The sequence below is a fragment of the Pleurodeles waltl genome, chromosome 6, assembly GCF_031143425.1.
Source record: "Pleurodeles waltl isolate 20211129_DDA chromosome 6, aPleWal1.hap1.20221129, whole genome shotgun sequence".
In the NCBI taxonomy this organism is placed as follows: Eukaryota; Metazoa; Chordata; class Amphibia; order Caudata; family Salamandridae; genus Pleurodeles; species Pleurodeles waltl.
The window spans coordinates 415,257,853-415,271,630 of record NC_090445.1 but is presented as its reverse complement, the minus strand read 5'-3'; the positions used below and the strand labels follow the sequence as shown (position 1 = coordinate 415,271,630).

Below are 13,778 nucleotides of genomic sequence, written 5' to 3'. Positions count from 1 at the left end.
AGTGTGATTTTTCCAGTCAGCTAGAACTGGTTTAGACCTTCCCAGATCAGGACAGCTTCTCTCTGTATGAGAGCTGTTTTAGCTACTCTTTTTGTAGAGCAGTTCAGCTTCTCTTTTCCCTGAATCATTAAAAACAAGAAATATTAAAGGAGTTGAGACTCACTGATCTGCGTAAGATGTGAAATGCTGCAGCACTCCAGATGCACAAAGTCTCCTTGATGTCCAAATAATGTACAAAATACTGGTTGGCCAAAACACTGGGCAGTATGTATCCCTCTTCTGTGGGCCCAAGGATCCAGCCTTATCCACAAAAGCGCTTGCAGTTTCAAAAGTTCCAAGTGCCTTCCCTCCTGTATAAGTGCATATTCCTCTTTGAATTCTGCATGTTTCAGGAGCAGACAGGTCAGATTAGTCAGCACTGGTCAAGGTGTAACATGGAAAGTCATCAGATGGAGACCTGAGGAATACCAACATTGCTAGCCAATAGTTATTAACATGGGAAAGGGTCAGATATCACCTGACCAGGAGAAAGCTGGGCCTAACTGTTGGTCAGAAAGACTTTCCAACCCCTTCCTTTCATAAGACTTGTTTTGGGGTGGGAGCTCCATGCACCCAAAAAGGCTGATTAGCTTGTTCACCATCTCATGCCACCAAGCACACAGTGTTCCAAATGCACCATGTCCACTTTTACCTGGTGAAAAACAAACACAAAGATAGGCAATGGACCCCATAAGCCATTACGTAGTCTCCTTCCAGGGTACAGGCAGAAATTATTGACCCTGTGAATTAAATTCACTCTGGGTGTCTGACTTGTCTCATGCCTCCCCACCTCACTTTCTCCAGCAGTCGAGCTGTTATCTGCTAATGAACAACACATTATAAACATGGGACATCCGCACTGCACTCAAAGACTTTCAAATTCACTGGAAGTAAAAACACAGGGCAAGGCATGACTAAAAACATACTGGGCAAGATGACGCAATGGTTTTGAGACATGCAGTGGACTTTCTTCTCAAAGCCAGATCTGCATTGAACCAGGCATTCTGTCTCTGATGTGTTCATAACAATGGAGGTCTTAAATCTCTAACATCACAAAAGAGGCCCAGCTAAAAGAATTAGCACAGGATGAAGAGGAGAAATGATTTTTCTGTTAGAAAAACCCTCACCCACCAGGGTTACCCCTTGGTGGCATGCTTCATCCTTGGCTTTCCTCCCTTTCTGCTACAGAGCGGGGCGTGCTACGACCTACGGGATATGTGGGAGCACTGATGTAGTCTCGTCAATGTGAATCATAGGAGGGATAGGAGTGGTGGGGTCTTGGGTTAGTTAAAAATACCTGTCTCTTAGTCACCGGAGGTGAGTATTAGTTAGAGAGCGTGGTTGGTCTCCAGGGGTTGAAGCGAGCACTGGGGGTGCTGGGCCCACAAGGCAGCACCAAACGTACACCCTCAGCAGCATAGGGGTGGCCAGGTGCAGTGTGCCAACACAGCATCTGGCACCCAATGCTATCCAATGGAGACCAGGGGTATCCGCTGCAGCGCTACTTACTGGCAAGTAGAGTGGGATTGGGTAGGATCTCCTGGGGCTGAAACAAGGACAAGGAGGGGCATCAAACTTACAGCCTTAGCAGCATAGGGACGGCCGGGTGCAGACTGCCAACACAGTGTCTGGCTCCCAATTTTAGTCAATGCAGATGATACTTTCAGAAACGAGCTTGGAGAGGTCAACACATAGCTGCCCAGGTAAGTTAAGATGCCAGAGGTCATAGGGACACCAAAAGGTCTACCTCCCCAAGGCCCAGGGACTCTGGGGGTAGGGGTGTTTTTTGGCATCTGAAACAGCTTACCAGGCAAGTCGGGGTCAGGGGGAAGACCTCGACCGCGATCTGCGGCTGCAGGCGTTGCTGTGGAGTCCGGAAGAGGTCAGTTCACGATGGACTAGGTCGGCAGTGCTGGGGAACCTTCACTGGACTAGTGGGCCACTTGGACTTGGGCCGTGGGTGTCGGGTGCAGAGGTGGTTCCAAGCGGCGGTTTTGCGGTTCTTCAGATAGACTTCTTTTGTCTTTGGAGAGGTTTCTTTTGGACAGGTCCGCTGTCCACAGAAGTTCTTGTTCTTTATTGAAGGCAGGCAGTCCTCCCAAGGCTTTGGAGGTCGCTGGGCTGCAGGACAGTCATCTCCGGGGTCCATCTTTCTTAGAAAGCTGCAGACAGGCTGGTAGGGCTGGGGCCTAGTCTGTTGGTGTCTTCAGTCTTCTCTGCTGGGTGACTTCTGTTTTGGCCAGCTCTTCTTAGGTCGACAGGAATCGGATTCTAGGGTTCCAGGGTGCCACCTAAATACTGAATTTAGGGGTGTTACAGGGAGTGCCAGGTGGTAGCCAATGGGCTACTCACCTTTAGGGTGACTATACCCTTCCTATGAGCACTTCCTTTGGGAAGTGGCATAGCCCTAACCCTATTGGCCTAATTCCTTCCGTGCAAGATGGAGGAATTTGGAAAGTAGTGTCCACTTCAGCTCGTTCACCCTAGGGGTGGGACTGGCATGAAGTGGGCACTCCTCCTAATTCACCTAATTTTTCCAGCCATTCCTGCCACCAAAAGTGGGGTCAGGAACTGAGGGTCGGCCTCCTATACCATTTGGAGAGCCCTGAGTCACATTTCAAAGATGGCAAGGCCTTTGAAGCTCCCCGACCTGGAATGTCCATCCTCCCTGTGAGAGGAGGTCACACCTCTGTCCAGAGCAGGCCTTTGTTCTGAGCCCTCAAGACAATTGGCTTGCACCTCAGAGGGCCAGAACTATGTCTAAAGTGGCTGCACTGGTTCTGACCAGTTAGTGCCCACTCTAGGAGTTGGCAGGTTTCGAGGGGGCATCCCTATGGTGTCCTCTCATTGTGTGTATTAATAAATCCATACCTGGATTTAGTGACGGTTTATTAATATGAGATGTTTGATATCAAACATCCCTATTATCATGTAGCTGGGGAACTCCTAATGACTAGTGTCCAACACATGTACTTAAAATGGCTGCACTGTTCACTTACTATATCTGAGAATCGACAGAGGCATAGCAGAGGCATATCTGCTGATGCAGGCATGCCCTCACATGTAAAATAATGGACCCTGCGTTGAGGGCTGGAAGGCCTGCCAGAGGGATGATTTACAAATATTGCATGCAGTGTGCAGGTGATAGGGCACACAGGCTGTGTGCCATGTCGCGTTTTCATTTTAGGTCTGCACCAAGACTCACAGCCTGCGAAGGCAGCACTGTGTGCACTTAGGTGAGAGGGTCTTTGAGGGTGGCACAATCTGTACTGCAGCCCTCAGCAGCCTTTCCTTAGTACTTCATGCCCTAGGTACAAGGGGTACCATTTACTAAAGACTTAGTGGCAAATAAAGGTTTGCCGATTGGGAAAAACAACTGTCAGTTTTAGGGAAAGAGATCAGGCACTGGGGACCTGTTTAGCAGGGACCCAGTGCACTTTCAGTCAAAATTGCACCAGAAACCAATCAAAAAGTGTGTGGGGGGTGGTGACCATGTCAAAAGAGGCACTTTAATACAATGATGAAGGAGGAAACAAATGGGTAAGACCCTTCAGAAATCTACCAACAATAGGAGATTTAAACAAAGAGTTGGTTTAGTAATCTCGGGAAAGCAGAAATGGCAGACAAGTAACCCTTGAGGGTGCCCACTGCAGAGCCCTGCTGCACCAGAGGATCCTCCTGAAGGGGCAGTCTGATTGGAGGATCGATGGCCATGCTCAAAAGCTGGGGATACCAGACTGTGCCCAGTCCAGAGCCACAAGAATTGCTTGGTCCTACATGTTCTTGATTTTCGTGAGAACTCTGGCCAGAAATGTTATTGGCGGAAAGGAGGCCTGAATACCACTCAAAATTAAAAGCGTTACCATCTTGGAAACTTCAACACGCAAAACAGCTGACATTGCGCATTCACTGTGGTGGCGAACAGATCTAACCAAGGCTCTCCCCACTGCTGAAAGAGACCTTGCGTCACCTCCGGATGGAGATGACATTTGTGATTGACTATGCATCGTCTGCAGAGTTCATCTGCTCTGGCATTCAAAGAGTCCGCCAGATGTTGAACAACCAGGGAAATGCCCTAATGTTCCAGCCAAGTCCAGAGACGAAGCGCCTCTTGACAAAGAGTCCACGACCCCACTCAGTCTTGTTTGTTGCAGTACCACATGGCGGTGGTGTTGTCCGTTAACACTTGCACTGCTTTCCCTTTGAGAGAGTGAAGAAATGCTTTCAATGCTAGTCGAATCACTCGGAGCTCCAATAGATTGATATGAAGACCGGATTCCACCGAAGACCAGAGGCCTCTGATCTCTGCCTCCCCATCCCAGAAGTCTCGCATCTGTCACTACTGTGAGGTCTGGTTGGGGAAAGGAAAGGGATCTGCCCTTAACCCAATCTTCATTCGTTAGCCACCACTCAAGATCTTTTGCAGTTCCTTCTGAGATCTGGACTTTGTCGGAGATTCTCCCCTGACGCTGTGGCCACTGGAACTTCAGGTCCCACTGCAGAGCCCTCATATGCTATCTGGCCTTTTGAGCCAGCAGGATGCAGGAGGCCATGGCCCAGCAGCCTCAGAGTCATTCTCACCGAAATCCAGGACAGAGGCTGAAACATTGGTAACACTGAATATCATGGACTCGCTTTTCGGGAGGATAAGCCTAAAACTGCACTGTATCCGGAACAGCTCCTATGAAAGGGAGAATCTGAAAAGGAGTCAGGTGTGGCATGTTTATAGTGAACCCCAGCGAATAAAAAAGGTTTTCAGTAGTCTGGAGGTGGGAGAGGACTTTCTGGGAAGTATCCGCCTTCAACAGCCAGTCGTCGAGGTAGGGGAAGACTGGGACCCCTAATCTGCGCATATGAGCTGCAACCACTACCAACACCTTCGTGAACACCCAAGGGGCGCTGGTAAGGCCAAAAGGGAACGCGGTGAAAGTGCTCATGGCCTACCACAAATCTTAGGTAACGTCAGTGGGCCGGCAAAATGGGGATGTGGAAATACGCGTCCTGCAAGTCCAACGATACCATCCAGCCTCCCAGGTCGAGGGCAGATAAGACCTGAGCCAATGTTAGCATCCTGAACTTCTTTTTGAGGAAGCGATTGAGGGACCAAAGGTCTAATATAGGACGATGGCCCTTGTCCTTCTTTGGCACCAGAAAGTAGCAGGAATAACAATCACGACCTACTTCTTACGCAGGGACCCTCTCTATAGCTCCATTGGCCAAAACAGCTTTGACTTCCTCACGGAAAAGTGACCTCTGATATGTGGTTGAAAGAAGGGGGCATGGCTGGAGGAGAAGACTCGAAAGAGAGGGAGTAGCCCTTCCAAACAATCTGGAGGACCCACCTGTCCGTGGTAATGGATTTCCAGTGGGGCAGATGATGGCGAATCCTGCCGCCAACTGGTTTCCAGGTGTTCCAACGGACTTGGAAGGTTTGGAGGCCGAAGAGGGGGGGGCGGGGAGGGGTCTGGGTGACCCTCTAGTTCCTTGATCACCGAGATCATGGGATCCCACGTCCGCACAGGGGCCGTACAGCAATGCCTGGTTGATGGCTCGGTGGAAAAGGACACGTTTGGTGCCCCTTCCGAAGCCTTGAAAGGGGCGAGAGACGGACTGGTGGGGTATAGGGGCAGGTTCAAGGCCAAGGGACCAGGCTGTGGCTCGGGAATCCTTGAGGCGCTCGAGGGCCAAGTCTGCCTTGGTTCCGAAGAGACAGGTGCCATCAAAGGGCATGTCCATCAGCGTTTGCTGGACATCCCCAGAGAAGCCTTATGTTCTCAGCCAGGTGTGACTTCTTAATGCCACCTTCGATACAACTGATCTGCCTAGAGAGTCGGTTGTATCTAGTCCACAGAGATTGATGAACTTGGCTGCATCTCTCCCATCTGCGAGCGCTTGGGAGAGGACAGTCCTTGTCTCTTCTGGAACTGTAGGCAGCATCTGCGCAACCGTATCCAAGAGAGTATGGGAATAGTGGCCCAAAAGGCATGCAGTGTTCACGGACCGTAGCGCTAGACTGCCAGAAGAAAACATTTTCTTCCCCAAACTATCCAGTCTTTTTGATTCCCTTTCTGGGGAGGTGGTAGGGAATGTGCCAGAGGAAGAAGAAGAGGAAGCCTGGATCACAAGGCTCTCAGATGTGGGGTGTTGGGTGAGGAATCTTGGGTCTGTTGGCACAGGCCGATGGCGGCAGGCAATCGTCCTATTCACAGGAGCCCCTGTGCTGGGTATGGGCTAAGGAGCCAAAAGGTCGTCGTTCAGTGCCTCATTAAAAAGTAGAAGGGGTTTGATGTGGAAGACCCCAGCTGAAGCACGTTGGTTAGGATATTAGGCCTAACCTCCACAAAAGGTAGCTCGAGGTCCAAGACCTCAACAGTCCTTCTCACCACCATGGAGTATGTGGCACCCTCCTCCGTAGCCACGGTAGGGGGAGAGAGGATACCAGTGTCAGGGGAGGTGTCTCGATCACTGGCATCACCCAAATCCTGCACCCAGTCCATCTGGGGGTCAAGCTGGTATTCTAAAGGGTCCAGCAGCCCCTCTGAAGTCTCCCCGTATCCATACCTGTTGGTATAAGGGTCTGGATCAACCTTGGGCCTAGGAGAGTCCATACAGAACTGAATTGGCGCCAATCGATGTCGTTCCGGCTCCGGGTCGTCGAGTATGAGAATAGGGTCGATGTCTATTGTGGCCCAACCGATGTCAGGAACGTCTACATCTGACCCGACGCCAGGGAAGGTCGCAGTGGCAAGACCGGCGTCGGGCAGATCCGAGACTGGATCCGGAAAAGCCCTCCAGAGTCGTGACCGAAGCAGACCACTTCGAACCAGAGGGGGCCCTCACCCATTCACCTGTGCCCGAGGGTGCAGAGAGTGGGTCGGTTTGCCCACAAATGAGGCGCATTGTCTCATAAAACTCTTTCAGCTGGGCAGGGGTGGCTCCGGCTCCCGGGAAGTCGAGGAAGCGCGGGCGGACCCAGATGGAGGCTCCGAGGACGGAGGCCTAGGTTCATGGCCCGACACTCTGAGCATGACTTCAGGTCGTGATCGCACTCCAGGCACCAAAGATACACGAGGTGCAGATCCATCAAAGACATAATTTGGTGACAGGAGTCACAGGGCTTGAAACTGGTCTTGCGGGACATCCCTTGACGCAACCACGACCTCGTCAAAAATAGTTGACGAAAATGTCATAGTAGTCAAAAAGTGACTGAGGTAGCTCTTCTCCGGATCTGCGCGTAGGCTGGCGCTGAAATAAAAACTGATGTCAGCGCGCCGGGGTGGCACCTATATATATGACCACGACGTCATCATGGCGAACACAATGCCACCAACGCCCACAGAGTCGACCAACACCACCTAACCTCCTGCAGAGGTACTGCTCGAAGAAAAAGTCTCTGAATCCAGTCTGACACCTGGAGGAATTCAAAAGGTAAGGAATCTGCAACTAGAAGTCTCTTTCAGATATATTGTTTAACAATTAGGATAGGCTAGGAGGCAGTGGCACTTCTCAAATCTACAGCTTGCTCCAGTACTTATTAGCCAAATGAGTATCTTGCCTTCTACATCTCTTTCCTCCTCCTCTTCGGCAATCCTTGCTCTCTGTAGAGCAAACTGTCTTCCATGGTAAACATTTCCCTCAAGACTTATTTTCAGGGCACAATACTGAAGGTTAAACAGATATCTTACATCTCAAGACATTTTTTTTTGGGGGGGGGGGGAGAACGGGACACACACACACACACCTCACCCCACCCCACCCTTACCTATCTTATAACATTCTGATCAGAGACAATTGTTCAGAGGTTGCAATGTCCAACCACCCTTTCAAAGCACCAGTTTCACTACCTTCTCCCGCTCCTTAATCCCCACCCCTTGCAAGATATTACCTCATAGATCAGATATACACAAGGTAACTGAGGACAGCACAGGATTTCAACTGCCATTCACTAGGGCTGAGCATAAAGTTACAAAGACCACCACACTCCATTTTGGAGCAACCTTCTATCAGGCTACGCACAACAGGCGCCCCAAAAAAATAGAAACAATAATGAATATATAATATGAAACCCATGCCCGCACAGCAAAATGAGTAGTGAATACTGCACTGTACAAAAACTGTGTAATATAACATGAGATTCTGACAACTGGAAAAAAGTTTCACAATAAGCACTATCTCATCTCAACTGTATTAAAATTATGTTTGCAGAGCACTGGGGTAGATCTTACTGCCATTAAAAGAAGTATTTTAAATAAAACTATTGGAGGAAGAGACAAGGAGAGGGTTGTATATTTTAACAGTGTTTTTTTTGTATTGCAAGCCTAATACAATTTTAAACTGCTTGGCGGATACAAAAACTCCACATGGTGGTTGGTTTTAATTTTGGAGTACAACTTTACTAGAAACTAGGTGCCTTTGTGCTAATTAATCTAAGGGAGTACTGGCTGTGGGACCACTTTATATGCAAAAAAGCTAAGTTCTGAAATGCTAATGGAGCACCAACAGATTATTCAATTGTTGCAGATTAACAGGAAGTTCAATTCTAAGGCAGCACTAAATAATCAAATGATCCCCTACCAATATGACCAGGATGAAATTTGAATGCTTGAAGAAAATTACTAGCAGAGGATCTTTGTGAGTGGTGTCATTATTCAAGATAGTGGCCCACAGTTCCTTGAACCTTGACTTACTAATAGTGCTCAAATCAACCAGGACACTTTTTCTTAACTTACTTTTGGAGAATAGCTCTAAAACAGTAAAATGAAGCTCCATACTCAAACTATACAAGTGAAATAAAGGCTTAAGAGAAGAACTGCAGTAGATTTGAAAGAGCAGAACACTACATCTGCCACCTAGAATTAAAACATAATGAAGTTGGTCAACAGGGAGAACGAAGAGTAAAGTGTATTAGAAATGGGCACCAACAGAGTGGGGAGAAAGGACAGAGAAGCCAAAGCACACTGTGTTTTAAGGGTTTTCCCATCCTACGTCACCCACCCTATTAAGACCCTTAGGTAATGCTGATTTCCTACCGTGCCAGAGTTCTCAGGGCCAACAGCAATTCCAAACTCGGTGCGGATAAAAGTGTTGTTGATAAGGGGAGTGATTTCATCAAAAGTCTTCCCAAAATCATTGCTAGAAATTAAACGAATGCAAGCACAAAATGGGTCAATCATCACTGTTGTTTGTGAATGTCAATACCACATCTGTCCTGCCCATTACCACTAGTAGCAATGGTCTCTCCATGCACCAAGTACCATTAACCTTCTCAAACCAGCCTTGACCCACAACATTCATATAGCCCAATGAGTTCCTGCATGGCTACCCAAAATGGGTTTTGGACACAATTCACCTTATCAACAGTTCTCTTCGCACAATGAAATCCAAAACAGAACTTTAACGCATTAATCATCAACCCCTCCCTTCTCAAATGGAAGAAGCCTCTCTCTTACCTGCGGTAGAGTTTGGACTGTGCGAAGCTCATTATCAAGAACGGCACCTGGAATGTGGTCAATACAAGAATTACCTAAAGAAAAAAAGAAAAGAGTCAGAAGCAAAGCACGCATGGAGTACATTAGAATTCAAGACCTCTCAATGTCCCAGTAAATAGGAGTTCAGGGTTTCCTTTACACAAACAATGTAACTTTGTGAACAAAAGTTGTTTTCGGGCATTTGAACTCAACATTTTCAATAAGACTTGCCTGTAAGAAGGGGGGTGTCTGTGTCTGTCCGTAGGGGCCAGGGAGAGGCCTCCCCACTAATTACTCCGCCCACAAATTAATGTTGGGGGGTGATGCTTATCCCCCTTAAAACCTTAATTTTCAGCGACACTCATTTTCTGCACTAACTGGCTTAATGCACCACGGGAAAAGATTAAAAAACAGATTAAAGAAAAGCTTATATACCAGATGAAGGAAAGATGGAAGTTTAAGCTACTGTCAAATGGTAGCATGGGCTCACAAACAAACAGCTTGGAATGACAGAACTGTCTCAACTACTTTAACATAGCATCCAGTGTTAGAGATCTCTAGTTTTACTCACCAAACGTACAGTTCACTCTAGTTGGCACGAATGCAGGTGCATGGTGACACTACTACCTTCCCCTCCAGACTTGCAGGTTAGCAGCAGCTAACCAGGACTATCTTCCTATACTCCAAGCAAGTAAGCTTCAGTGGTCAGGTTCCCTTAGCCTCTGTTCAAGGCCTGTATTTTCTAGTAGACATTTACAGATTCCAGTGCCGTGTATGACGCTTCTTATCATCAAAATCAATCTTCATTAGGCAGGCTGGCACTGGTATGCTGCCATGAGGCTGAGTAAGACCTTCTTCCTTTATGCAATCTGAAGGTTCCCGAAGGGAGTGACCAGTTCAGGCTGACCAGTCCCTTGCTCCTTGCCTATAAGTGTCAGTATAGTACCGCCAGTTTGTTTTGACTGCCCAAGCTGAAATGCCTAATTCACTCGGTGAAAGGTACAACAGGTTAATGAGCCAATTCAGGGGTCTGGTTGGCTGGGAACAATCTGCAGCAAGCTATTCTTACTTTCTCTTCACATAGGGGATAACTTGTAGGCTTAGCTTTCTTGAACACACTAAAAGATTGCCTAATACAAGTGGTCCGAGTCCTGTGCAGCTTGGGCCAAGTCACTAATGCTGTACATGGAAGACTGACATATTTCAAGTGCCCGCCTTTTTATCTTTACGGATTCATTTCCTGTTGAAAAAGGGTTAAAGATCAGCACCTCTGGACCATCACTCTTGACTTTGTAGTAAGAGCAAGCATCGTTCAAAACAATGTTATTTGCCAAGAGCAGTGCAATCTCCTTCACAAAGTCAGACCTCACATCTGAATTTCTTGTAAGGGCAAGATGTTTTGCTTCTCTGCTTCCCCAATAGAGGCTTCAAGACTATAAGCTTCCCTTTTTATAGGGTACTTCATGAATGAATTGACAAAACCTCAGCACTTTTGCATTCCCTTCCCTACTACCCGAGCAGATTCTGATGAAGTTATTTCCTGGATTTTCTTATTGCATGTGGTGATTATTAAGAGGAAGAAGGTATCAATCTTACCCCGACATGAATCTTGCCTGATGAAATGTCTATCCAGTCTAATGCTGCTGTAGCTTTTGGCTGAAATTCCACTGGTGCTCCCTTGTGCACATCTGCCTGCTCATACTGCTTCAGGGCCTCCGGTCTTTCGATTGCAATTCTGTGCCCCCTCTATAGATAATCCAAGGGCCGGTGACCATATGATATGCCCCTGTAACGCCTCTCTTTCCAAGTTGTACCTCTGGCTTTCTCTGCCTTTGTCAACATCAGGGCAGTATGCGCTCTACGGGCGACCAGAATGCAAAAACCTAATGATTTCAAGCTAACATAATTTATGCATTGTGCCAATGTAATGTTGTTTAACTTTTTGCATTGCAGAGGTTCATCCTGAAGACTTATGTTCAGCATGCATATAAATACTGTTCACATGTAATGTACTGTTGCAGGCATTCAGACTGTGTCAGGGTGTGGTCCCCTTCCAGGGCCTTCTAGAAGCTTCCCTGCAGCATGCCTAGGTGTGGTTGGTGGGCTGGGCTAAGACTCTAAAAAAGGGAGCCAGCCCAGTTCCAAGTGCTCACTATTCAGAGGTCCCAGTGCATAGCACCAGCAACTTCCTGAGCTCCTGTTCCGGAGGCCTACTTTGATCTTCCAGGCCTTGCCCTTTCACTCCGTTTGGTGATTCTTGATCAGGGCAGTAAGACAGAGGTCGGGCTGGGCCCTGACCCCGTTCTCGAAGGATTTAGAGTTCTTGGGCCTAATTACTATGAAAAAATCTTTTAACTCTTGTGCGTGTGAAAGTGCTTTTATGTTTGTTGGGCATTTACATGCTGGCATTAGAATCGGCTAGACGCGCGATTCTTTGTTTGTGCTCAATTCATGTTATTCATTGTGCGTTACCATTTCCAGGCATTTATATGGTGACATTCGAATCGGCAAGACGCGCGATTCTTTCCTCGTGCCTTAACCCTTGATATTCAATGTATGTTACCATTTCCAGGCATTTACATTGTGACATTCAAATCGGCAAGACGCGTGATTCGATCCTAATGCTTTAACCCATGATGTTCATTGTACGCTACCATTTCCAGGCATTTATATGGTGACATTCGAATCGGAAAGACGCGCGATTCTTTCCTCGTGCCTTAACCCTTGATATTCAATGTATATTACCATTTCCAGGCATTTACATTGCGACATTCAAATCGGCAAGACGCGTGATTCGATCCTAATGCTTTAACCCATGATGTTCATTGTACACTACCATTTCCTGGCATTTACATGGTGGCATTCTAATCGGCGAAACGTGCGATTCACTTCTTGTGTGTAATTCATGCTGTTCATTGTATGCTACCATTTTCTGGCATTTACATGGTGGCATTCGAATCGGCGAGACGCGCGATTTCACTCTCGTGTGTAATTCATGTTATTCATTGTGCACTATCTGTTTCTGGCATTTTTTATGGTGATATTTGAATCTACAGACAGCACGATTCTTTTCTTGTGTTTAATATCACGGTGTTTATGAGGTGCTACCTCTTGATGGCATTTACGAGGGGGTTTTCTAGTCAGCAGGACGCGTGACTTATTTCTCGAATCTAAACTTATGTTATTCATTGTGCATGATCATTCTATGGTATTTACAACCTTTGTGAAGGTATACAACGTGCACAATTCATGTTCCGACAATTTAAGAAAACAAAATGCTAGAGTTCTAGGTGTGATGTAGTATGTATATAATAATTTCCGATACATATGATGTTTTTCCTGATCCTCATGCAAAAGATAATGTTTGAATCTGAAAGTGCATTTAACCTTCCTTGATTCCTTCTCAGGTATCTAGTAATCTTGAAGCCTAGTTATTAAGTTCATTTTTAGGAGGCCTATGATTTCAGAATGACAATGCTTAGAGTTCTAATCTAGTAATGATTAATGTGATATAATCTTGATATTGTGTGTTTTAACCTTTTGCTCCCTACAGGTCTCCTTCCCAGCTGTTCCCTTCCTAATCCCCTTTTCCCCACTTGGACTCTCTTAGACTCTGTGATAATTCTAATCAGAGTATTGGAGCTGTCTTGTGGTGGAAGTGTTGGAAACGTTCACAGACCCCGAGGATCTGGTGACTCTGTCAGCCTTCTCCCAAAAATCTTTAGAACACAAGTGTCCCCAAGCCAAAAGACCAATCATGTGAGCTTACACATAATGCTTCAATCATCAAATTTACAGATGCACCTTACAGCTTCAGAACTTACAGGTGCAGCTTTCCATTCTGTGAGTTTACACAAACAGTTTATGCCTACAAATTCTTTACTGAAAATGTACATCCAGCTTTCTTAACAACAAAGACAGCTTCCTTCTTGTGATTAGGCACCTTTCTGCTTGTGAAGCTGCACTGTCAACATGTTCATACACCTTCCTTCATGTAACCTTACACGCATGGCTTGCTTTTTGAGATTCTACAGGCAGTTATCTTCTTGAGAACTTATAGATAAGGCTTTAATATATGGAGAGGACCCTTCATACAAACTTTTACACAATGTTCTAATTGTAAATTTTATAGTACCCCTTCAATGTTCATGTGCTTTACTCAAAGCATATACACAACAAGTACCCATAAAAAGTGTGGAACATTAATGAGTCAAGTATGACATTACAGCAGTGGGGATGTTCAGTTAGTACTGGATGCAGAGTCCAGTATAT

General features: G+C 46.6%; 1 protein-coding gene across 2 annotated transcripts in view; it reads right to left on the bottom strand.

The window, feature by feature from the left end:
• Positions 1–13,778, bottom strand: part of SORT1 (sortilin 1) — a 484,851-nt gene that overhangs the window by 380,053 nt on the left and 91,020 nt on the right. For both annotated transcript variants that reach the window (XM_069238373.1, XM_069238374.1), the window contains exons 3-4: positions 9,489–9,562; positions 9,069–9,171 (exon numbers count right to left, since the gene is read on the bottom strand). In XM_069238373.1, coding sequence (XP_069094474.1) covers positions 9,069–9,171; positions 9,489–9,562 — 177 coding nt within the window. The remainder of the gene's footprint in view (positions 1–9,068; positions 9,172–9,488; positions 9,563–13,778) is intronic.